The 26,804-nt window shown below is 45.2% G+C and overlaps 1 protein-coding gene across 1 annotated transcript; it reads left to right on the top strand.

The window, feature by feature from the left end:
* The first annotated feature begins 5,134 nt into the window (after window positions 1-5,134).
* Window positions 5,135-25,671, top strand: GFRA3 (GDNF family receptor alpha 3). Its single transcript, XM_047774499.1, has 8 exons — window positions 5,135-5,354; window positions 12,398-12,685; window positions 17,324-17,416; window positions 19,477-19,789; window positions 23,853-23,956; window positions 24,120-24,254; window positions 24,661-24,755; window positions 24,965-25,671. The coding sequence occupies exons 1-8, from the start codon at window positions 5,279-5,281 to the stop codon at window positions 25,052-25,054; spliced, it is 1,194 nt and encodes a 397-aa protein (XP_047630455.1). The 5' UTR covers window positions 5,135-5,278; the 3' UTR covers window positions 25,055-25,671.
* Window positions 25,672-26,804: the final 1,133 nt, after the last annotated feature.

Below are 26,804 nucleotides of genomic sequence, written 5' to 3'. Positions count from 1 at the left end.
CCTCCATTTCAGGTGATTCTGATGCATGCCAAAGTTTAAGAACCACAGCTCTGGAATTAAATAAAACCTTTTAAATTGCATTCTTCAGCAATATTCCAGGCTTTCCTTTCCTAAACCATTTCATGGTATCAGTTGCCTAAAACTGTGCCCCAGACTCAACACTGGTATCAGGAGACCAAAACAATTGCCATTCTCTAAGGCCAAGTGGATAGGTCTGAGTTGGGCTTAAAAGGTCCTTATCTACAGCCTCATTGGAGATTTGACTTCTCCCATTTCCCAAAGGTTTTTTTCCATTCCACTTCATGTCTCACAAAGATAAGTTTAGGATTTAGGATGGTTGGCAGTAAAGGTTTGTGCCATATGAAGATAGGAGTAAAAGAAAATGAAAGTACCAAGCACAATGAGTTAGATTTCAGAAGGATATTTTAAATTACATTCTTCAGTATCATCCCAGGGTTTCCTTTCTTTGAGCTCTTTAAGGTGAGTAGGCTTTTGTCTGTGTAGTAAGGTACCGCCCTACTTGGCCTTGGTGGTGGAATTGACTGAACATGGTCACTCTCTGGCATTAACCTAGTAGTGATAGCTTAGGACTAGAAAAAGACAAAGGGTTCTGAAGTTTAGGCTAAGATAGAATAGAGACAAAAATGACATCTTCCCAGGTCCTGGAGCAGGGAGACTTTTTAAAAGTGAGTGGGAGGAAAGGAGGGCATTAGACATAGGGCAGCCCAGCAGTGTGCCTGAGCAACTGGACTGATTTTTGCAGGGTTGACAAGTGCTCTTCTGGAGAGCCACGTGCATGCCTCACAGCAGAGGGCACTGCTGTATTCTCTAAGCTGGCAGCCTCCACTCCTTGCTTGAGCCTATTTGTCCAGAGGGAAGCAACCTTTCCAGCTTCTCCCTGAGCTCTTGAGCTCAGAGCTCAGAAGGGCAGGGGGGAAAAGGAGAGAAAAGCTGCTGCTTTGTTAGGTGGAGATGCTCAGGGGAAGATGCGGCTCTTCTTCCCATCCCACACACTTCCCCTCACCAAGCAGGAGCTCCTAGCTGCCTGAGGGAAACTGAGCGAAGCACCTCCACCTCCAAGTGTGAAGAGGGGTCCCCGACTCGATGCCTACCCTGGTCAGTCCTTTCCTGATAATTCTCCCTGGAAAGGTAGAACCAAGCCCCCACCTGGGAAGAGACTGGTGCACAACTGTTCACATTTCAGTAATCTTTTTCTTTTTAGGGCTGCACCTGTGGCATGTGTCAGGCTAGGGGTCAGCTGGAGCTACAGCTGCCGGCCTACATCACAGCCACAGCAAAGCCAGATCCGAGCAGCATCTAAGACCTACACTGCAGCTTGCTGCAATGCCACATCCTTAACCCAGTGAGCAAGGCCAGGAATCAAACCCACATCCACATGGATACTAGTTGGGTTCTTAACCCGCTGAGGAGAATATTACAAGAAATTATATGGGAAATTTGATATGTAGGGTACTGTGTGATTTGATTCATGTTATTTTCAGGAACAATAATAACAGTAGCTAACACTTTTCAGTTCAACGTGTGCAAGACCCATGAACTCATTTTATATATATAAACTAATTTTCACAACAATCCTATGAGGCAAGTACTCATTATTATGCATGTTTTACCAATAAAGAAATTGAGAAACAGAAGGAGTGAGTAACTTGTTCAAGATCTGACAGCTAATGAATGGTGGAATTGGGATTTGAACCCAGGCAGTATGGCTCCAGAGTCTGTACCCTTAATGGATTTTCCTGTTACCAAATCCTCATCAGTGAACAGTGCATCTTTCTAAGTTGGTGCTGTATTAGGTGTTAAACAAGAGTATCAGTTAGTTGTAGATACTATAGAATTCAGGGCCATCAGTTGCTTGGGCTTGGGAAATGAGACCCTAAGACCCCAGCCCAGGAACCTCTGCACAAGGCTATGGAGGGGGTTCGCTGTGCTCTGGTGTCCTTGCACTGACGTATTCATTCATCATGAAGTCAAGTAATAAAGAATGGAAACCTCTTGGTCTAAAAACTGCTTCCGGTTGCAGTCTCAGCCCCAGGACCGAGCTGACCGCTGCCATAGAGAGGGAAGAGGCATTTTTCTTTCCTTCTCGGGTATTTAAAGTGGAGGCAAGGAGAATTTTCTTTCCCCATTCAGCTTAGGCAAATATTAGGGAAACAGCAATTCCTTCCTAGGGTTGTCAATTCAAAGTACTATAGTTGTTCAAATATGACATAGTCCCTGCCCTCAAGAAACTGACAAGGTAGCAAATGATTCTCTTGATTCCCATTTCTACAAGCATTCAGGCCCACTAGCATATTCAACAAAAGGAAGAACTGTAGCCTCCAGCTCTAAAGCAGCAAGTTGATGTGTGTGCCGGCTGAGTTCATGGAAAGAACTGCATACCACCTGGGGTGATATTCACTGCTTACTATGTACTGGGCACTAAGCTAAACACTTTACTTAATTTATACTTGTTTAATCCACACAACTGTCTTATGAAGTAGATACTGCTATTAATTTTACAGGTGAAGGAACTGAAGCACAGAAAAATGGACTTGCCCAAGGTCATCCAGCATGTATTGGAAGTGGCATTTGAACCCAGGTAGTCTGTAAAGCTTGTTCTCTCTCTTTTTTTTTTCTTGGCCACATCCATGGCATGCAGAAGTTCTTGGGCCAGGGATCGAACCCTCACCACAGCAGCAACCTGAGCTGATGCAGTGACAGTGCTGGATCCTTAACCCACTGTGCCACAAGGGAACTCCCTAAAGCTTGTTCTCTTAACTGTTATTCAGTGTACTGCTAACAGCCTGGATTAGCTAAGGATAGCAGCAGGAATTAAAGCTCAACAGTGAGAGAGGGCTTGATAAGAAGTCAGAAAACCAAGATTACAAAAGAAGAGTAAGATAGAGTGTTTGGACCTTTGAGCTCCAGTCAGTGGTTTGGAAGGCCCTCCCAGGGCAGAGTTTGTGTCTTAATCATTTTGGCACCTGGCACAAAGCTGGACTCATAATCAGCCTCAAAAGACTTTATTGAATTGAATGATGGCTAACATCATCTTTGTAGAAAGGATTGGCTCATTTGTCATTATCCACAAGGTTCCCAACGGCAATGGTGCTTATCTAGCAGGTGTTGGCAGTCACAGAGGACATGGCTGGTGAGGAGAGAGTGTGCTGGAGGAGCTGTCAATATTAGTCTTGGAGTCATATTTATTTGCAGAGGCTTCCTCAACCCTCCCCTCACCTTGGTTACCAAACCTCATTAAAGGCCCAGTGATGTCAAGCTCCCCACCACAGTGCCCAGGCAGAAATATGCTCTAAGTATCTCACTCACTTTCAAAAGAAAGGCTGGCCTTTTACAGGTGGAATTGGGCAATCCTCTTAGCCCATCAGCTTGACCTTGTTCTGCCTTCCTAGTCCGTTCTGTGGGGAAAGCACTGAGTAGACACACTAAGTAGGTACCCTGAGCAAATGCCTTTTCTGGGCTTACGCTCCTACCCCTAACTTGATTTGCCTTGGTTGCTGAAGGAGAGGGAGAGCAGAGGTAACACCCTTTAAACACTCCACATCTTTGTTAATTCATAGGTCTCAGCCTTTTCCTAGCATCCCAGCCACCTGAAATTGTTACCTCTTGCCTTGTAAATCCTGTTTTGAAACTACTGCCAGAGTGAAGGAGAAAGTGGGGGCTGTCAGCTCCCCAGCTGCAGGCTTCCTAACTACTGAAGGGAAGGGCTTGGGAAAGGTACACAGGTAGGGTGGAGCTGGGGGAAAACAGGCCCTGTACAAAAGCTGAGTAGCCAGATGTTCACTTTCACAGCTCTCTTGTAAGACTGGCAGGGCAGATATAGATTAAAATGAAGCACAAACTCCATTTAAAGTGCATTACAGCTGAGGAATCAGCTCCCCCTGGGCAGGAGAAGGGAGGAAAGGGCACAAGAGGCCACATCAGTCTCCTTCCTTATCTAGGGCCGCATGTCTCGCTCCTGGCTTTGTGAAGGGTGATTTACACCCCTGGCTGGAATGACTCTCTTTCTAGGCTGATTACATCGGCAAATGCCCCCCAGAGGCCACAGCAGGATGGCCATATTCAGAAGCAGCAGCCAGTAAATCTCAGAGGTTTCTATTGCACTTCTCAGTACCCTCCCTCCTGGCCCTCTGCCAGGTGGGCTCTGGAGGTAGGAGAGGGCTTGGTTGGAGGGTTAGGGGAAGAAACCCTGCAATTCCTTTGATTGCTCTCTTCCAAGTACTGTTAAGTTCTCATTCTTCTGAGTCATTTTGCCTGTATCTATCTTGGGAACAGGGTGTGAATCAGCCCAGTAAACCAGCCCAATATACACCCTTACCTTTTTGGGTAGAAATCCTGGTTTCTCCTACCTGTTTAATCTTGGTAGAGTAGCTTGCTGTCTTAAGCATCATCTGAAAATGATGAGCTCCTAAGTGGCCTCTCCAGCCACCTTCCTCAGTGATCTTTTGTCCAGGGAGATCTCTGCAGTTTAGTCTAAGGGGAATTTAAACTTTCCATCCTCCTTCATGACACTCAAGGGGTTGAATTTTGGAGGAATATAGTCTCTGGCAAAGGTCCTGGGATCTGGCCCCAGGTCTGCTCTCCGCAAAGCCATTTCACCTGTCTGAGACACACCTTTGCAGAATCTTGAGGCTAATGATAAGAACTGAATCTCACCCTTGAAGGTATTTATCATGAGAAACAAAATAATAGATGCGCACATTCTAATAGAAAGACAAAACAAAACAACCTAGAAACACAAGAGCCTTTGTGGGTTTGTTCAGGTTATGTTACCAGATTTCATTTGGGGTAGTTGTTCCTTGGTGGTGGTAGGGACTGGATTCCAGAAACTAAGATAGAATGCTGTTTTGATTCTCTCTGGACCCCAGAGATGGCAAGGCTCCATCCCGCAGCTTTCACCGTGACTTGGGCAGAATGCCCCTCTAAGCGAAGTTGGCAGGACGGGCAGGTGGGCCGGCTGGGGTGGAGCACTCTTACCAGCCAAAGCCCCAGCGCGTGCCCTCGTTTGTTCCCACCTCCGCTGCCCTCTCGGTCCAGTAGGAGAGGTGCTGTGGTCCGCTTCGGAGTTTGAGGGCGGCGCCCAGGACCCTGGTGGGAGCGTGTCGGCGCCGTTCGCGCCAGGAGGGGCGGCCCAAGGCGGTGGGAGGCGCCGGCCGAGGATCCCGACTCTCAGAGCTCCAGCGCGCGGAAGCGAGGGGAACGCCGCGCCCTTCGCAGGCAGAGCGCCCCAGACGCGGACACCCGGCGTGTACACCGCGCCATGGCGCGCCCCCCGAGCCCGCGACAGCTGCCGCCCGCGCTCCTGCTGCTGCTGCTGCCACTGCTGCTCAGAGCAGGTGAGTGTCCTCTGGGAGTCCACGGAGCCCGCTCTGCGGCCAGGGGAGGGGTGCGTGAGTGGTAGTGGAGAACCTGTGGGAGGGCCCCAGCACCAACGCTCGGAGAGGGCTCAGACACCACACAGCTGCCTGGTGCTGGGTGTGCGTTTGTCCAAGCCTGGGGAATTGGAGGAGGAAGCCCAGGGTGCCAGGAAGGGGCTCTGTTCCATGCCTCGTCCAGTGTCTGAACTTTTAGATTGAGTGCCAGCCATGATCTGGGCACCCAAGCATCTCTTCGCTTCCGGTTTTCCCTCTTCCCTCTTTTGAGGTGCATCTTCATAGTCACAGAATAGCCTGCAGCCAGGCCACTATCAGGACTGCATCTCTAGGAGGTGTAGGAGAATCAGGAGCAGGACTGCCATTTGTTCCACATGGGCTTCTGTCCACTGCCTGTAAGGATAGGGGAGGTGGACACTGGTTACCAATGAAAATAGAGAAGTTTTTGTTAGAACTGACTTGTCACAAATTAGGGTTGGAAACTGCTGCCTAGAACTTGCCAACCTCATTATTTGGTTGTGTTGCTCACCATCAACAAAACCCCTCTTCAGGATATACTTCACTGCTGTTTTAATTATAATGAATAAAACTCACTATTGGGCAAGATGGCCTTTCCCTGAAAGCTGCCCAGCATGGTGCCTTGCCCTGTTATAAATCCACGATAGGTGTTTCAAGGCCTGTTTTAATAGCTAGTTCAAGGTCTGGTTTTAAAACAATGCCATTCCACCAGGAACCTGGACGGGGCCTTTGGAAGTTGGGTTGGTACATGGAATCTGACTATGGGGCTCCTGTCTAGAGCCTGACTGGAGGGAATCTAGAGACAGAGACCACACATTTACACGTGCCCTCAGTCCACAAGGCAGGACTGCAGAAATGCAATCTTGGCTGACAGAAAGATACGGAAGGGAAAGTACTGGTCTGTCCAGACTGACTTCATCAGTAAATCAGAGTAGCAAGACATCACTGATCTGATTTGACTGCCCAGGAAATTTCATTGACCCTAACAGTATGGCTGGGAGTTCCCTTTGTGGTACAGTGGGATCAGCGGCGTCTCTGGAGCACAGATGCAGCCTTGATCCTGGCCCAGCATAGGGGGTTAGGGATCTGGTGTTGCTGCAGCTGTGGCTCAGATCTGATCCCTGGCCTGGGAACTCCATAAGCTGAGGGGCAGCCAAAAAAGAAAAAAAACAGAAACAAAACAAAACAAAAAAACAGTATGTTTGCATGTCAGGATCAAAGGTATACATTAAACACCTTTCTCATAACCAGTCTAGGGAACAGGTTCTACCCTGTTAATGATCAAAATTAGCATGACCCCCACCTTCTTTTATTGAGCTGCAGTGCCTCTAAATCCACTCTTACTCTGACTTGGTGAACTATCAGCTAAGAAATTAGAGTTTTCATTTTGAAAATTGTTACAACTCAATATTTAGTCCACTTAAAGGAGTGAGACTTGGACCTGCTTATGTTTCTTTCAGCAAGGAGAAGTAACATGTTTAATATTCAGCATTCCTCAAACCGTTTAAATCTATATCCTCTTTTTGGTAAGGATAAAAATCTTTCCCTGGCCAGGGAACTTACACATGCCATGGGTGTGGCAAAAAAAAAAAAAAAAAACCAACCAAAAACCAAAACTCATGCCTTCTGTAGATTTTTTTTTTGTCTTTTTTAGGGCTGTACCCTCGGCTTATGGAAGTTCCTGGGCTAGGGGTTGAATCAGAGCTGTAGCTGTTGGCCTACACCACAGCCACAGTAATGCCAGATCCGAGCCATGTCAGCAACTTACATCACAACTCGAGGCAATGCCAGATCCTTTAACCCACAGAGTGAGGCCAGGGCTCGAACTGGCATCCTCATGGATACTAGTTGAATTCTTAATTCACTGAGCCACAAGGGAAACTCCCTTCTGTAAATAAATTTTGAAATTTCAAAAGTTTTTGTTTTCATCTTTTTCATGTAGAATTGTCAAATGTGCTTTTTTGAACCACACATTCCCTTTGGAAATTCTGATATACCCCCAAAAAGGGCTCTATCTTCTCTCTTCCCCACCCCCTGCTCTGAGAAACTCTGGTTTAATCCAATCCCCTCTTTTAAAAAATCAAAAATAATGCCAAAAAATCCGTGATGAACAAAATATCAAAATTTTAAGTTAAAAAAGTAATGCTGCCCGTTGAGGCATGTTGGAGCCTGAAGCAAAAGAAAAATTCAGTACTTCTGATCCTGTCCTTTTTTTACATATTAGATAGAGCAACATTTCTCAGACTTTAGGGTGTATCATACTCACCAGTGAAGTCAAGAAAATTCAGGTTTCCAGGCTTTATCATCAGAGATTCTGATTTGGTCATTTGGGACTGGGGCTCAGAAATGGGCATTTTAATAAGTAATCTAATTTATTGTTACGTGATTGTAAGAGAAGTTTGAACTAACTAAACTTGGAGGCCCCCTCCTAATTTTGGGACGCTTTGATTGTAAATAGAGGGAAAGGACCCAGAGAAGGTACAGGAGTGGCTTGCAAAATGTGTCTGTTATCTGGTTATTTTTAAAATATTACTAGGAGCCTACAAAGAACAAGCATTGTTCTAGGAACTTGTAACAGAGTAGTAGTAAGACAGACATGAAAAGTCTAGCTGAGGAGGAGTTCCCATTGTGGCTCACTGGGTTAAGAACCCAACATAATAATTTGTGAAGATTCGGGTTCAATCCCTGGCCTTGCTCTGTGGCTTAAGGATCCCATTGCTGCAAGCTTCAGCATAGGGTGAAGATGAGTCTAGGATCCAACATTGCTGTGGCTGTGGTATAGGTGGCAGCTGCCGCTCCAATTTGATCCCTAGCCTGGGAACTTAAATATGCTGTAGGTATGGCACTAAAAAAAAAAAAAAAAAGCCTAGCTGAGGAGATGATAAAAAATGAAGTGAAAAAAATGTCAAGTGCTGATAAGTGCTATTGCAGAGAATTGGAATAACTGTGTTAGAGTAGTCAAGGGACTATTTTACATTGGTTGTTTGGGATGACCTTTTTTTTTTTTTTTTTTTTGGTCTCTTTAGGGCCACACCCATGGCATATGGAGGTTCCCAGGCTAGGGATCTAATCAGAGCTACAGCTGCCAGCCTACACCACATCCATGGAAATGCCAGATCCAAGCTGTGTCTACGACCTACACCACAGCTCATGGTAATGCTGGATCCTTAACCCACTGAGCAAAGCCAGGGATCGAACCCACAACCTCATGGTTCCTAGTCAGATTTGTTTCTGTTGCCCCACTATGGGAACTCTTGGGATGACCTTTCTGAGATGACACTTCAGTTGTGAACTGAATTATCAGAAAAGGGGACAGCCATGTGAAGATCAGGTGGAAGAGCATTCCAAACAGAAAGAAAGGCTAGGTGGACACAAGCTTGTCTTGTTCAGTAGAAGCTGGAAAGAAGCCCAGTGCAGATGGAAGGAAATGAGACAGAAAGAGAGAGCCAGAAAGTAAGGTTAGAGAGGTGGGAAGGAACCAGGTAGGCTTTTTAAGCCAAGGTACATAAACTAGATCTTAACCTAGGTGCAGAGGAAGCTGTTTGAGGGATTTAAGCAGAGAAATGAGATGATCCGATTTAAAATTTATGAGATGATCTTGTATAATGCTTATCAGTGTTAGAATTATAGTCATACAATGGAATGCTATACAGCAATGAAAATAAATTGTTTACAACTATACTTACAGTATGGGTGGGTTTTAGAATCGTAATAATGAGCAAAAGAAGCCAAGACACCAGAAGCATGTGTTGTGTAGTTGAAAAACAGGCAAAACTTTATCTCTAATATTAGAAATCAAGATATTATATTAGGAGTTCCCACTGTGCCTCAGCACTAACAAACCCAACTAGTGTTCATGAAGATGTGGGTTTGAGCCCTAGCCCTGCTCAGGCCCTAAAAAATATATATATATATATATTTATATATGTTGGTTATAAATTATATGTATGTATAGCTATATATATATAGATTATAAATTATTTATATAATTTATATATATACATTTTAAAATATTTTGGTGTACTGCATTCTGTCTATGGAATGTGTACCTCTCTAAATAAATCTACTCCTTGTCTATTAAAAAAAAGATACTCTATAGGCTTCATTGGGAAGATGGTGACTGTCAGATGCCTTCTAGGGTGCCAGTAACATTCTGGTTCTTTGTCTGGGGGTCTGGTTACACAAGTGTATATAATTTGAAATTCATTGAGCTGTATTTTTTTTTTTTTTGTGGCCACACCTGCGGTATTCTGAAGTTCCTGGGCTAGGTATCAAACCTTCACCACAGTTGCAGCAACGCTGGATCCTTCACCTGCTGTACCACAGGGGAACTTCCTAGCTAAACTTTTTTGTTTGTTTGTCTTTTTAGGACCTCATCTGTAGCATATAGAAGTTCCCAGGCTAGGGGTCCAATCAGAGCTGCAGCTGCCAGCCTATACCACAGCCACAGCAATGTAGGTTCCAAGCCTTGTCTGTGACCTACACCACACCTCACAGCAACACCATATCCTTAACCCACTGAGCAAGGCCAGGGATCGAACTTACCTCCTCATGGATACTAGTCAGATTTGTTACTGGTGAGCCACAACAGAAACTCCATCTAGCCTTATATTTTTGATTCATGTATTTTTCTACATGTTATGCTTTAATTAAATTTATTATCAAACATGATGTACAAATGTCTAACAGACACATGAAAACATGCTGAGTATCATTAGTTATCAGGGAAATGCAAATGCTACTACTTCATACCCACAAGGATGGCTATGAAAACAGAACAGAAACCAGAAAATATGAGTTGGCAAGTAGGGAGAGAAATTGGAACTACCCTCATGCATTGCTACTAGGAATGTAAAACGGTACAGCCACTGTGGAAAACAATTTAGTGGTTCATCAACAAGTTACCCATAGAGTTACCGTATGACCGGCAATTCCACTCCTACGTATATACCCAAGAGAAATGAATACAGGTATTTAAGCAAATACTTGTACATGAATGTTCACAAAACATTATTCACAGTTACCAAAAGATGAAAACAACCCAAATGTCCATTAGCTAATGTTTGAACAAAACCTATCCATACAATGAAGTATTATCTAAAAGAATGAACTGATATATGCTACAATGTGGATGAACCTTGAAAACAGTATGTTAGATGTAAGAAGCTAGATACAAAACAGTGCATATTTTATGGTTCCATTTACATGAAATATCTAGAACAAGTAAATCAGTAGAGACAGAAAGCAGACTAGTAGTTGCCAGGACTTCGGCAGAAGCAAGAATAGAGGGTGACTGTTTAATGGGTATGGGCTTCCTTTTGGGATGATGAAAATGTATTGGAATTAGAAGTGGTGGTTGTACAACATTGTGAATGTACTAAATGTCATTTAATTGTACCCTTTAAGATGGTTAATTTCATGTTACAAGAATTTTTTCTTTCCCTTTACTTTTTAAAATAATTAAAGTTTGTACCTTTGACTACCTTCATCCAATTCCCACTCCTCATCCTCTACCTCTAGGAACCGCTAATCTGTTTTCTTTTCCTATTAGTTTATCTGTTTTTAGATATATAATTGACCTACAACACTGTGTTCCTGGTGTATGACGTAGTGATTTGTTGTTTCTATGCATTTCAAAGTGATCACCAGACATGCATTTCACCTCAATAAAAAATGTCTTCCAACCTAAAAAAAATTTATAAAAAAGATGGATGCAACAACAGAAAAAATGGTAGTTATGTGAAAGGTAGGATGTGAACTAACCTTATTGTGATAACATTTTACAATATATACATGTATCAAATGTTGTACACCTAAAGCTTAAACAATGCTGTGTGTCAATTATTATCTCAGTAAAGCAGGGGGAAAAAAAGATGGCTGAATGGTATGGGAGAATGAGTTTGGAAGATGGAATCAAGGAGACCAAGAAGGACTCTTGACTACTTCAGACGAGAGTTGATGGTGGCTTGAGTTAAGGAGGTGGTGATGATGTGAAGAGAAATGGACATATTCCAGATATATAGTGGAGTTGACAGCATCTGTTAGACCGAACACAGCATGTGAAGGAAAGAAGAGAATTCAGCACGACTCCTAGATGTTCTGCCTTGAAAAGTTAGGGGATGATAGTGTGCTGTTACCCCTTGATAGGTACCCTAAGTCCTACTGTGCAGGGCCATTCTCCATGGCTGAACTGTCACCAACCTTGGTATCCTTGAGTGACAGAATCAGTAAAAGTTCCCCACCTCCACTTGAACCAGTTTTCACTGTAAGGTTTTCTTTTTTAAAAACTTTGTTTGTTTGTTTTGTCTTTTTAGGGCCACACCCAAGGCATATGGAGGTTCCCAGGCTAGGGGTCTAATCGGAGCTGTAGCCTCAGGCCTACATCACAGACACACCAATGTCAGATCCAAGACATGTCTGCAACCTACACCACAGCTCATGGCAATGCCAGATCCTTAACCCACTGATGAAGGCCAGAGATCAAACCCGTAACCTCATGGTTCCTAGTGGATTCATTAACCACTGAGCCATGACGGGAACTCCCCTGTAAGGTTTTCTAAAGTGACTTTTAATGAAGGACTCAGAGTTGTTGCTAAGTGTCATTTAGCATTCCCATGCATTGTCAACTCTGGTTATGATGCTAGCCCTGTCCATGGCATAGCCCTACCCAGGGCCCTCTTCCCTGTGGCTGGCAGGGTCATCAGGCTATGCTTCAAACCACTGTCCCCCTCCCTGTCCCAGGAGGCTGAAAGGCCTTTCTTCATTAATCCTCCAACTCTTCTTGAGCCTCATCTCTTCTGTTCAGATTGTGACAGCTGCAGATTCTCCACTCCTGCTGGACCTCTTTCTCCCCATTCATCCCTAAAGGCCTTTGTGCTACCCGAAGACTTGGGTGCTAAAGATTTCATCCAGAATCCCCTTCACCCTACCTTATGACTTTGTTCTCCCACTTAGCTCCTCAGACTCATCTGGTCTCTCTCCCTTTCTAGGGTACTACCTTCCCACAGAAGGCCGGCTCATGAACAGCTGTCTCCAGGCCAGGAGGAAGTGCCAGGCCAATCCCACTTGCAATGCTACCTACCACTACCTGAGTTCCTGTGCCTCTAGTAGAAGCATCCCATCACCTGCAGAGGAGCCTTCAGTCCCCAAGGACTGCATGGAAGCAGCACAGCAACTCAGGAATAGCTCTCTGATGAGCTGCACATGCCACCGGCGCATGAAGAACCAAGCTACCTGCCTGGACATCTACTGGACTGTTCACCCTGCCCGCAGCCTTGGTGAGGCCCCCATCCTAGAGTGGGCTAAGCTATGGAAGATGGCTCATGGAGGTTGTTTTTTTCAATCCTATTGTATATGGGCCATGTGGTTGATTCTGACAGGGATGATAATGAAACTCTGGATTTCACATCAGTAAGATGTGGAGGGGGGAACTGGCAGTATCCTTCTGGGCCCTCATAGCACTATCCTTCCTTCTCACCACTTCCCCTTCTCTTACCTGGAAACATGTAGCTGCCTCTTGGAAGACCTCTGAACCAGGCTGAGGTCCAGAATAGGGAACTCCTGGAACAGAAGAACATGGAGCAGAAATAGAGAGCAATGGTCTTAACCCATAAATAGGCTGCAAATATAACATAATCCATATGTTCAGAGAGAGAGGGAGGCAGCGTCCTGGTCCAACCTTTAACAGAGAAGATACTCATTAACTAGACAGAAGATGGTAAGAGAAAGATGGCACTGGATGAGCCCAGGAGAGGAGCATCCTCTGACTCCAAAGAGCCCTTTCTGTGTTAGTCAGTTTCTATTAGACTATGCTACAATAACAGAACAGGGTCTTGTAAAACAAAGGTTAAGTTCTTGCTCACATTCCATCTTGGCTGTGTCATGTGTCCTCTTTATTCTGGGATCTGGTACAGCCTCTGTCTCAGATGTTCTCTTCTCATGCAGGGGGAAATGAGCAATGGCAGAACCATTTGATGCTTTAAAAAATTTCTGCTCAGGTATTACATAGAATATTTCTGCTCACATTCCATTGATAAAGCAAATCACATGGTCAAACCTGACACCAGTAGGAAGAAGAAGTATACTCATTCCACAGGAGCCACTGAAAATCACATGGCAATAAATGAGGATGTGTAATCTTACAAGGAGGGCAAAAATAATTGGAAACAAAAAACAATTTATCATAGTCTACTGGTTGGTCAAAACATTCATTTCCCTCCCATCCACAAACAAAATAACATACCCACCCACTTTCTAAGGAAGATGCCCTAAGAGTTTTACCCAAGCAGGGCATCAGGCTCCAAGTCTGGGATCTTGTGATAATTTCTATATCAGGTCTGGATATGGTTCCTCTTAATCTAGAAACCTATGGGCTAAAAAGTCATCTGCTTCACATCTATACTCAATATATGGTATGGAACAGGCACAGGAGAAGCAGAACAAACCCTCTTAGAAAGGGGAGTAATGGGGACTTCTTACTCTGGCTCAGCAGGTTAAGAACCTGACTAGTATCCATGAGGATGTGCATTCATTCCCTGGCCTCTCTCAGTGGGTTAAGGATCCAGCATTGCTGCAAGCTGCAGCTTAGGTTGTGGATGTGGCATTGCCATGGCTGTGGTGTAGGCCGGTGGCTACAGTTCCAGTTGACCCCTAGCCTGGGAACTTCCATATGCTGCAGGTGTGGCTCTAAAAAAAATAAATAAATAAAGGCATGTAGGTAGTAACTGGAGGCACACAGGCAGACATTGATTTGTAGTGATTCTGAAGTCCTGTACAAATGCTGCAAGGGCCATCTTCCCTGGAAGTAAGGATTGCTCTCTTTTTTGTTTCTTTTTATGGCTGCGCCTGTGGCATATGGAAGTTCCTTGGGTTAAGGGTTGAATTGGAGCTGCAGCTACAGGCCTATGCCACAGCAACACCAGATCCAAGCTTCGTCTGCAGCCTATGCCACAATTAGCTGCAACACTGGATCTTTATCTTTAACCCACTGAGTGAGGCCAGAGAGCAAACCTGCATCTTCACGGAGACTATGTCAGGTTCTTAACCCACTGAGCCATAGCAGGAACCTCCAGGGATTACTCTTTCATAAGGCCCTGCTTTTGCTCATTGAGGAGCAAGCCTAGGAGCTTCCCAGACCCTTGGGTTGTCCTTCCTATTCCATTTTCTTTGGCTACATCTGAAAAGGGCGTTGGAGACCACAGCCTCTTTAGGAACTGAGTACCATGCTCAGCTTGCTTTCTACCTGAGGGATGTTGGAGCATCTTAAGTCTCAAATAGTCAGAATCTCTTTTAATTCAGGCTGGCGGCTCTTAGCAGTACAACTATCTCAAAACATAACTACTTTTTTATCTTTGATTCATTTCACCTTGTGCCATAGCCTTTCCTATAACCCTTTTCAAGACATGTATCTCTTTTGAGACCTAATTAGAAGTACCTTGCCCTTATCAGGCTTCTGTGAGAGAGCCACTGTCTTTAGTCTTTTTTCCCCTAAGCACATTTGTCCAACTGGCAGAGTTTATTGGATACCCTCTTAATCAATGAGAGATCTCCACAAAGGGCATCATAGCCACAAACTTGAATTGGTCTTTACCCCAAGGCTGAGTTGTAATTGACCTTATTACTCAAAGCATTTTTCAATTTTATCTTTTACCATTTGAATATGAGAAGGAAGCAGTTGCATCTCTTAATCCTGCAAGTCTGAGAGTTTCTGTAATTTTTCTTTTCTGTTTTCTTCCTATTGGTAGACTGGTCAATTCTCTGAGCTTATATCTTTCTTGTAGTACCTTGCCACATGCAGCCATTAGCAATCAAGACGTACTAGTAATCCACATCTCAGCTTCTTCCCCTTAAAACAGACGCTCCCTCAGTACGTCATCCTCAGTCCAAGTTATTGCAGGCAACAATTTTACCACTGCATAAAGAGGACTGTCACCTTCCTGGCCCCCAGGAACAGCTTATTCACCACCCACTGGCCTGTCCTAAAGCCAATACCACATATTTGAGATCTTTTTTTGTTACTCCAGCACTCTCTTTCTAGATACCAGTTACATTTTTAATAAGAACTTGCTAAGTTATGCTGTAGTAACAACCAGCCAACTCCCACATCTCCAGCTTTCAACAGAAATGTATCTTTTGTTCATGTTACACATGTGCCGTGGGCTTCTGTGAGTAGGCTTTGTCTTTGCTCCACCTGTCTTCTTCCTTGGAAGATCCAGGATGGCAGAGGGAAAAGAGCAGCAGCAGGACCATGTGGTGGTTCTTAAAGCTTCTGCTCAGATGCGATTTCCATCTCCTCAGTTCACAATCCACAGGCCAAAGCAAGTCATATGGCCGGGCAATGTGGGGTGGAAAAGTATAGTCCTCTTAAAAGGGGTCTGAGAGTCACATGGCAGCAGGTAGGGATGTAGAATCCTATCACAGCAAGCAGTTGGAAACAGTAACACAATTCACCACACTCCTTGTTCCCTACTTTCTACTACTCATTGTAATCACTTCTCTTTTAGACATTCCCTTGCTGCTGCTCCTGCAGTCTCTTCCCTTGGAAGCTCCAGGGCTTCCCTAGTATCCAGACCATCCTGTCCTGTTTGCTTTGTTATCTATATCCCTTCCCTCCTAAAGATGCATTCATTAAAAAATGCATGTATATGTGTAACTGGCTTACTTTGCTGTACAGCAGAAATTGACAGAACATTGTAAATCATCTATAATAAAAAAATTTTAGGAGTTCCTGTCATGGCTCAGCAGTTAATGAACCTGACCAGTATCCATGAGGACACAGGTTTCGATCCCTGGCCTCGCTCAGTGGGTTAAGGATCCTGCATTGCTGTGGCTGTGGTGTAGGCCGGCAGCTGTAACTCCAATTAGACCCTTAGCCTGGGAACCTCCATGTGCCGCGGGTGTGACCTTAAAAAGCAAAAAAAAAAAGCATTCATAAAGTCCTGTTGGGTGACATCCCTACAAGCTCACCTCTCTCTTCAAACAAGAGTTGTTAATCAGTGTTTATTTGAGCACCTGCCATGTGTATGAGCTATGCAGTAATTTTTTACACTTTTTTTTTTGGCAGTGCCTGAGGCATGCGGAATTTCCCAGACCAGGGACTGAATCTGCACCACAGCAGCAGCCTGAGCCACTGCAGTGACAATGCTGGACCCTTAACTTGCTGCACCCCAAGGCAACTCCCATATGCAGTGGTTTTATAAGACTTAGTACATCCCCTTAAGGAGCCCTCAGCCCCATGGGGATGACTGAAAGAGATGTGTTTCCTTTGAGATTGTTGTCTCTCCCTTCTCTGCTTTTCTTGGTCAGGATCACTTCCAGACCTGGTCTCATTTCCACCTCCTTGGCGCCTGATGCATCTCCATAGCTAAGTGGTCAGGTCTAGAACAGAGTCCACCACTGCCCCTTCTCCAATATTAAGTGGAAACAAGACAGAGTCTCCTTTCCTGTTTATGTGCCCATAAGTAGTATGTCTGGGGCAGAGACTCTGGAATCAGATAATCCAGATTTTAAATCTCAGCTCCACTTATTAGTTTATGTGAGCCCGAGTAAGAGACTTAACCTCTCTCATCCTCGGTTTCTTTTTACCTGCCTGAAGACTTCTAGGAGGACTAAGTGAGATCATATATACATATATACCTATTTTTTTCACTTACACCATAGTGCCTAGTACACAGCATGCTCAACATATGATAGCTTTATTATTCTCATCATTAAACCCAGTTTATTCATCAAGCCCAACCTATGCCTTTGTGACCCTCGTTTTTTTCTCTCCTCTGTCCAGCATGCAGCTAGTTAGATAGAGATTACCTTGTCCTTTTCTCCTAAGTGCTTTGAGGTCTGACCCAGCAGCCTCAGCCCTCCTATGCCCACCTCCAGCCCTGTTCTCAGGATTCTGATGCTCCCAACCTTGTCTCTAGGTGACTATGAGCTGGATGTCTCCCCCTATGAAGACACAGTGACCAGAAAACCCTGGAAAATGAATCTCAGCAAACTCAGAATGCTCAAACCAGGTGTGGAGGGCAAGCTGGGGCTGAGGTGTGTGTGTTGGGAGGTGGGAATGGGGTGGCGGCTGAACCTCGAGGGAGCAGTGGCTGGTGGGGAACACAAGCTGGAGGAAAGGGAGTGGGGGTGGGGCAGGGAGTGCTAGCCTGCCAGGTAACTAAAGAAACACTGTCAGGAGTTCCCACTGAAGCACAACAGGATCTGCAGCATCTCTGGAATGTTGGTACACAGTTCGATCCCTGGCCTAGCATAGTGGGTTAAAGGATCTGGCATTGCCACAGCTGTGGTGTAGGTCACAGCTTCAGCTTGGATCTGATCCCTGGCCCAGGAACTCCATATGCTGTGGGGCAGCCAAAACAAAAATAAGAAAGAAAGGAACACTGGCAGGATCGAAGTAGGAATCTGAGCTAAGGGATGGTCTAGTCTCACAATTCTGCAGAGAGCAATAGTTTTTCAGTTTTTTTTTTTTTTAATTTTATGGCCACACCCTTGGCATATGGAAGTTTCTGGGCCAGGGATTGAATCCCAGCTGTAGCTGTGGCAAAGCCAGATCCTTTAACCCACTGTGCCAGGCTGGGGATTGAACCCTTGTTTCCACAGAGACCCAAGCCAGTGCAGTCAGATTTCTAACCCACTGCACCACAGCAGGAACTCAAGAACAATAGTTGTTAGGGAGTTCTTCAAAGAGAGCCTGTTAGAGCTCCCTTGTTTCAAAAGGTGGGTCTCAGAATTCCTGTTGTGGCTCAGTGATAACAAACTCAAAGCAAAAAAAAAGCAAAAGCGAAAAAAAAGAGGTCGGTCTCTACAAAGGGCTTGGCGGGAGTGGCAGCAGTCCCAGGAAAAAATGTGCTGAAATGGAGTATTTACTCTCATTCAAGGCAGCCAGGAAAGTAGCTTTTTGTCCCTGAAGACTAGGAAATTGCTTGTTTTCAACCGTTCTAATGGGATGGGCGAGGTGTTGGGCAGGGAAAATGGTGAGAAAGAGTGTTACTCCTCAGGGGTGACTAGGGTGGGGAGCCATCTGTGTGGCAAAGAGGAAATCGAGGCTGTTGTGTTGATGGGAAAGGAACATACACACACGTACTTTCTTTTTGAGAAAGATGTGAGATTTGTTATACAGTCAGTTCTCTATATTAGAATTAGGATTTTTTTTTGTTTTTTGTCTTTTTTGTTGTTGTTGTTGTTGTTGTTGCTATTTCTTGGGCCGCTCACGCGGCATATGGAGGTTCCCAGGCTAGGGGTTGAATCGGAGCTGTAGCCACCGGCCTACGCCAGAGCCACAGCAACTCGAAATCCAAGCCACGTCTGCAACCTTCACCACAGCTCAAGGCAATGCCGGATCGTTCACCCACTGAGCAAGGGCAGGGACCGAACCTGCAACCTCATGGTTCCTAGTCGGATTCGTGAACCACTGCGCCACGACGGGAACTCCAGAATTAGGATTTTTGAGAGAAAAGCATAGAGACAAACTCTGAGTTCCAAGCAATCTGGGAATAACCTATTCCAGTTACTCCATTATTCTGACTGCTGGAATGTTCTGTTAATAGAAATATCACCATAATTTCCAAAGGCTCAGAGTATGGGGAGTTTTTATGCATCATTAATCAATGACAGATGGGCGATATTAAAACTGAGCAGAATAGACAGATACGAAACGAAATCCTAAATAGAATTTGGTTGTGTGTGTTGTGGACAGTTCAGAAGGTACTGCAGAATGTTGTGGGGAAACTGTAGGTTACAGTTTCCACCATGAGATCTCACTCACAGCACAGAGTTGAGGAAGGGGTTTTGGTTATTAGAGCTTTCTGGCTGCTTGAATTCTAATGAGTGTCAGATGTACATTTTTTGCTGTTGTTTTGTTTTGTTTTGTTTTTAACCTGGGCAAGCTAAGGAACAGAATGGGGAAGGTTCTTGAATACCAGATATAGTTGGTGGGTAGAGGGAAAGGACTTATTCTGGGCAATTCTCCTTTTCCTCCCTTTGAATCAGAGTGTTGCAGGGATTCCTGGGGAGGCTGGATTGCAGGTTTGCAGAGAAGACTGCTGACTTGGTGCCCTTCTTCCCCCAGATTGGGATCGCTGCCTCAAGTTCGCCATACTGTGCACATTTAATGAGAAGTGTGACCGGCTGCGCAAGGCCTATGGGGAGGCTTGCTCGGGGTCCCGCTGTCAGCGCCACAACTGCCAAGGGCAGCTTCGCGCCTTCTTTGAGAAGGCGCCAGAGCCCCAGGCACAGGGCTTGCTGTTCTGCCCGTGCGCACCCACCGACCAGGGCTGTGGGCAGCGCCGGCGCAACACCATTGCACCCAGCTGCGTGCTACCCTCTGAGGCCACCAACTGCCTGGAGCTGCGTCAACTCTGCCTGTCCCAGCCACTGTGCAGGTACCAGTGCCAGGCGAGGTGGGCGTGGGGATAGGGTGGGCGCCACTCCTTCCTCCCCACCTTCTTGTGCCAAGATGGTTCTGACCCCTCCAGGGACTGTAGACAGACTTCAACACGTAGCTACCCTTAATACTTTCTGAAGCTATTTTCTCAAAAAGGGTGCGTGTGTGTATTTTTTTTTTTTTTCTGGCTGCACAAGAATACATGTGAAAGTTCCTGAGCCAGGAATCAAACCTGCTGCCACAGCAGCAACCCCGAGCTGCTGCAGTGACAACATGGGATCCTCAACTCACTGTGCCAGAAGGGAATTCATATATGTATGTATTCTTTTTGAGAAAAGAGTTTCTATGTGTAGTTTTAAAACTCTAGAAAATAAAAAGCGTGTAGGAGTTCCCATTGTGGCGCAGTGGTTAACGAACCTGACTAGGAACCGTGAAGTTGCAGGTTCGATCCCTGGCCTTGCTCAGTGGGTTAAGGATCCGGCGTTGCCATGAGCTGTGGTGTAGGTCGCAGACGTGGCTTGGATCCCGAGTTGCTATGGCTGTGGTGTAGGCTGGCGGCTACAGCTCCGATTAGACCCCTAGCCTGGGAACCTCCATATGCCGTGGGAACGGCCCTAGAAAAGGCAAAAAGACAAAAAAAAAAAAAGAAAAGAAAAGAAAAAGCGTGTAAAGGTACCACTCCAAATCAGTTACCTGGAGGTAATCTACCATACTTTGGAGAACATTTCCTTCCAGTCTGAAAAAAGATTTTGTTTATTTCTAGCTATCTGGTGAACATTTATTGGTGGAAGCAGTATGGAAAATGAAGGCAGGCTCTCAAGTCAGAGAGATCTGAATTTAAATCCTGGGTCATTGTGACCCTGAGTACATCACTTAACCTAAAATTCTGTCAGATGACCTATGGTTCCACTTAGTCCTCTGTAAAAACTAGAATAGTAATGCAGACCTCATGGGATTCTGGTGAGAGTTAACTTATATAATTTATGTAGAGGGTTAGCTTACTGGTGCAGAGTAAGCACTTAGTAAAGGATGGTGCTTAGTTTTTCATTTACTGTCCTTTGACAACTTGATATTTTTAAGTGCCTATATTGTATTTCATTTTATATATGCTCTATATTTTAATCATTCCTCTATTTTAATTTTTTAATGATTTTTATTTTTTCTCTTATACTTGGTTTGCAGTGTTCTGTCAATTTTCTACTGTAGCAAAGTGAACCAGTCACACACACACACACACACACACACACATTCTTTTTCTCTCATTATCCTCCATCGTGCTCCATCACAAGTGACTAGATACAGTTCCCAGTGCTATATAGCAGGATCTCATTGCTTATGCACTCCAAATGCAATAGTTTGCATCTATTAACCCCAGATTTCCGTCCATCCTACTTCCTCCCCCTTGGCAACCCCAAGTCTGTTCTCCAAGTCCATGAGTTTCTTTTCTGTGGAAAGGTTCATTTGTGCCATATATTCGATTCTAGATATAAGTGATTAAGTGATATCATATGGTATTTGTCTTTCTCTTTCAGACTTACTTCACTTAGTATAAGAATCTCTAATTCCATCCATGTTGCTGCAGGTGGCATTATTTTGTTCCTTTTTATGGCTCAGTAGTATTCCATTGTGTATATATACATCTTCTTAATCCAGTCATCTGTCGATGGACATTTAGGTTGTTTCCATGTCTTGGCTATTGTGAATAGTGCTTCAATGAACATACAGGTGCATGTGTCTTTTTCAAGGAAAGTTTTTCTCCTATGTTCCTTTTTTTTTGTTTTTGGATGATTTCCAGTTATTTTATGCTGGTATACTTTTCTTTTTAGTTTTTGTGAATGTAATGTTTGGTTTTCATTTATGGTTGCCCTCATTCATTTATTTTTAGATATTTAGGTTGCTTTATTGCTGTAAGTAATGCTGCAATAAATATCACTTTTACTCATTAATTTTGTGCACAAACCTAATCACTGCTAAGCTTGTATTGCTGCAAATGTCATTACCAAATCAAAGGACATGAATATGTGTAAAGTGTTTGATATTCTTTTTTTTTTTTTTTGGCTGTACCTTGGCATGTGGAGTTCCCAGGCCAGGAATGTGACTTATTCCATAGCTGCGACAATACCAGATCCTTAACCACTCTCCAGGCTGGGGATAGGTGTCCCTGCCACTACAGAGACACCATCAGTCCTACTACACACAACAGGAACCCCTGATAGATACTCTTAAACAAAAAAAATTGGGGGGAGGGTGGGGGTGTCCGCAGTGGTGAAAGCACTTAATCCTAACCACTGGACCACCAGGGAACTCCTCTGAAGCAAAATTTTGATCTGGCTTGCCTTGGCCTTCTCAGGACACAGACATTTACCAAATTGAAGTTATCATCCTTTCAAGTGATGTTCGTTGACAGTTAAAGTCACACCAACCTTGTTTTGCAGCCTGGTTCTACAACCACTTACTTCTCTATAACCTTCTCCTTTACCTTTCTGAGGCCCAGAAATGTTACATAGTCACAGCTCTCAATAATCATTATAATAACAATTTCTGAGTACTTACTGTTGGCTAAGTACTGTTTTAAGTACTTAACATGTATTAACTCATCTAAACTTCACAAGAACCCCCTAAGATAGATGCTATTATTATTTTTTTCATCATCCTCAGTTTACACATGAAGAAACCATTGCAGAGAAAAGTTAAATAACTTGCTCAAATTCACTTAGGTAGTAGTTCAGGTTTGTTAATGATGTTTGGAATGAAGGAAGTCTCTGCTCCTATAGGCTCTGTTGTGTGTGCCTTGGTGGTATAGTGGTGAGCATGGCTGCCTTCCTAAAGGCTCTGCCCTGCTGCCTATTACTATGCCGGTAGCTATTACTATTGCTATTACATAACAAGTGCTGGGCTAAATGACTAAGATATTGTCCCTTCCTTCAAAGAGTTTGCAACCTGGTAGGGATGACAGAGAAGTAAACTACCAATTTAACACAAGGCAAAAGGTAAGGAAAACTGCAGAAAATATATATAGAAAATAATACTCATAATTCCATCACCTGAAGGTAACCAGCTTTATCTGTTGTAAGATGAGTATTAAAAATGAAAACATGTAGGAGCTCCTATCATGGCTCAGGGAAAAGAATCTGACTAGTATCCATGAGAATGTGTGTTCCATCCTTGGCCTCGCTCAGAGCTGTGATGTAGGTCACAGACATGGCTCGGATCCCGAGTTGCCATGGCTGTGGTGTAGGCCAGCAGCTGTAGCTCCAGTTCAACCCCTAGCCTGGGAAGTTCCACATGCCCTGGGTATGGCCCTAAAAAGCAAAAAGCAAAAATAAGTAAGTAAGGAGGTAAGTAAGTAAATAAATAAAACATCTAACATTTACTGTCACCTACTATATACCAGGCACTATGTTAAATGATGTTTTACATGTATGTTCTTATTTCATCCTCACAAAAATACAAAAGGTAGTGCAGTTTTCATTTCTGTTTACCATCAAGGGAACTGAGGTTGAAGAAGCTGCCTGTGATTTCATAATTAGAGGCTGTGGAGCCCAAATTCAGTGATAAAATGCCATGGAGGCTGGGGTGATGGTGTATTTAATTGTGATGGGAGCAGGCTTCACTAAGGAGGATGCCACGTGCCAGGCCTTTGAAAGACAGAAGATTTGGCATGAAGATGGGTGTGTCAACTAAAGGGGCAGGACAGGTGAAGGCTGCAGTCCAGACCATCAATGAAGACCTAACTAAAATTTCCCTTCATGGAGTTCCCGTCGTGGCGCAGTGGTTAACGAATCCGACTAGGAACCATGAGGTTGCGGGTTCGATCCCTGCCCTTGCTCAGTGGGTTAACGATCTGGCGTTGCCGTGAGCTGTGGTGTAGGTTGCAGACGCGGCTCGGATCCTGCGTTGCTGTGGCTCTGGCGTAGGCTGGCGGCCACAGCTCCGATTCGACCCCTAGCCTGGGAACCTCCATATGCCGCGTGAGCGGCCCAAGAAATAGCAACAGCAACAACAACAACAACTACAACAACAAAAGACAAAAAGACAAAAAAAAATTTCCCTTCTTCCAGATCACGCCTGGCAGATTTTCAGACCCACTGCCATCCCATGGACGTCCTGGGGACCTGTGCAACAGAGCACTCCAGATGTCTGCAAGCGTACATGGGGCTGATTGGTGAGATGGGGGTATTTGTAGGAGGCCCACGGGTTGGCCATCCCTGGGGGCTAAAAACGTCTGGAGACTGAACCCAAACAGATGGTCCTGAGACAGGTCGGAGAGGGTGGGAGCTGAAGCTGGAGCTGACTTAGGCCCTGATGATCCTCTCTCCACCCCACAGGGACTGCCATGACTCCCAACTTTGTCAGCAATGTCAGTGCCAGCATTGCCTTAAGCTGCACCTGCCGAGGCAGTGGCAACCTGCAGGAGGAGTGCGAACAGCTGGAAGAGTCCTTCTCTCGCAACCCCTGCCTTGGTGAGTGCGCCCCACCTGCTCCCACCCCCAAGGGGGCTTGCTTCACCCAGGGAGAGGGAGAGGGTCAGCTCTGTGGTCCACACAAATTGCGTCCAGCTCCTGTCAATAGAGCAGCCCCCTCCTCAGCACAGGCTCACATATTCCCCCCCCCCCCGCCCGGCCTGGGCCTTTCTGCCTTTTCCCATTCCCTGAGTGACCCCAAGGCTGCCTTTTCACTTGTCTGGGCCCCAGGGACACTCTTAGAATAGCTGGCAGAAGGAGGTAATAGCTCATTCTCCCCTGCTACCCCCACCACCCCCATCCTCCTCTATCCCAGGGTCCCTGAGACATTGCTTTTCCATCTTTGGGAGCCTGAGAAACCTCCAGCATCTTCCTGCTTTCACTCTACCTTTTCTCCTCTTCTCAGCGGAGGCCATTGCAGCTAAGATGCGTTTTCACAGCCAGCTCTTCTCCCAGGATCAGGGCGGGGCAGACTCTGCCTTTTCGGTGATGGAGCACCAGGTAGGGCCTCCTCTTTACCCATCTCCTACCTTAACCAGACCAGCTCGGGAAAATCCAGACAAGGTAGACAAGGAATTGAAGGGGGGTGACCTCCTGCAGTCACAAATACTATAGACTTGTAATGGACCCTTCAGGGGAGGGGGACAGGCCTTGGCTGAGACTGAGGTGGTGAAAAGAGTGGCGCTGACTCCATTCCATTTCTTCCACAGAACAAAAACCCTGCTCTGAGACCACAGCCCTGGGTGCCCTCTCTTTTCTCCTGTACACTAATGTTGGTTCTGCGTCCAAGCCTCTGGTAGCTGGACTTCCCTGGGGGCCCTCTTCCCTCACCACCCCCAGCCTGCCCTGCAGTGAGCAGGAAAGGGTGAGGAAAGGGCAGCGTCAGGAAGGAGGCTCAGTAAACAACGTGACAACCTGGCCCCACACCGCACGTCCAGTGGACTCTGGATGAGGCCACAGTAGAAGCTGACTAGCTTAGTTCCCCATTCCTTCCACTTCTGACTCAAGCTGCCCCTCCTTAGGACTTTGTGACCATGGTTTAGCCATAGTTTAGCCATATCTTCTGGTGATGTCCAGCTCTGCCAAGCTCTCTCCTTATTCCTTTCTCCTGCTTGCCAAGATCACCTAGGCGCTAGCAAATCAGTCATGCTCTGGTGCATTCTCCGGGTAGGCAGGGGTGGGTGTTCTGAGGCAGCCTGGAAAGACATTCCTCATGGTGAGGAGAGCTGAAGAAAGACACCTGGCCCCTTGTCTCTTCCTCTGAATGGGGGTTGGGAACCTACAGCCTGCCCTGCCCAGGGATCCTGCAGAGCATTTGGGCATCAGGAGCTGGAGCATTTGGTCTTTGCTTTCTTCCTCCCACTGTCCCAAAGTCCCCCTAGCCTCTTGGTTCATAATTAAACATTTTGACTTCAAACTTTGTTCTTTTCCCATTGTTTCATATTGTGAATTTATATAGAACTAGGGGTGTTACAGACACAAAACCACAGGCCAGGTGATGTATAAGACACAGCAACCCTGCCACCAACTGCTCTGTGACCCCAAACAAGTCTCTCAGCTTCTCTGTGTGTTTGATGTGGAGCCAGAAGGAAAGTGGCTTATGCAAGACTGTGGACCTGGTGCCTGTCCCAGCTCTAGCCGTTTTGGGGATACTGCCTGGGATCTACCACAGCAGCTGAGGGAGGAGCGCCCACAGTCAATCACAGTATTTGAGCATCTGCTTGTGTTATTGCTCTGCTCCAGACCATAATGGGGGCCAGAGGAAAGGACAGACTGGTCCTTGAATTCGTGTTCAATCCAGGTGAGTTAAGGAAACAGCCACCCATGCCAAATAGTTAGGAAAATATATTTGTAGAGCTGTGGATATTTGTCTATTAATTCATTCGCTCTTTCCATAAGCATCTGATAAGTGCCGGCTCTGCAGGACACTGTGCTGGGGACAGAATATTGTGAGGTAATAATCCTCAGGTCCTGTGTTTGGGCCTTTCACACATCGGAGAAGGGAAACAGACAAGACACTCAGTAGGAACAATGTGGAGTGACGAGCTGTACAATAATCATAGAAACCCTCATTTATTGAGCCCCTACTGTGTGCCAGGTACTACTGTGCAAGGACATGCATAATTCATTTAAGCTTTCAACAACATTTGAAAGAACATTTGAAACATTTGACTTTGTCAGTCATTAGCCACGTGATATTGGTCTTAACCTTTCTGGGCCTCAATATCTACATTGATAGCATGAAAACGCATAGAACCCACCTCACAAGGAATGAGATAATCCATGTAAAACATTGTGCCTGACATACAGTAAGAACTGAAAAAAGTTAGCAATTACAACATATGGTTTTTGTAGAGAATTTGAACAGTACAGACAAGTGTAAAGAAGAAAATTTAAATCTTAATAATCCCACTCTTGGAGTTCCCATTGTGGCACAGTGGAAGCGAATCCTGCTAGAATCCATGAGGATGCATGTTTGATCCCTGGTCTTGCTCACCTCGGATCCGGCACTGCTGCGGCTGTAGGTGTAGGCCGGCAGCTGTATCTCTT

The sequence above is a fragment of the Phacochoerus africanus genome, chromosome 4 (genome assembly GCF_016906955.1).
Source record: "Phacochoerus africanus isolate WHEZ1 chromosome 4, ROS_Pafr_v1, whole genome shotgun sequence".
NCBI classification, from domain to species: domain Eukaryota; kingdom Metazoa; phylum Chordata; class Mammalia; order Artiodactyla; family Suidae; genus Phacochoerus; species Phacochoerus africanus.
The sequence above is the reverse complement of the archived record's forward strand: the minus strand, read 5'-3'. Positions and strand labels throughout refer to the sequence as shown.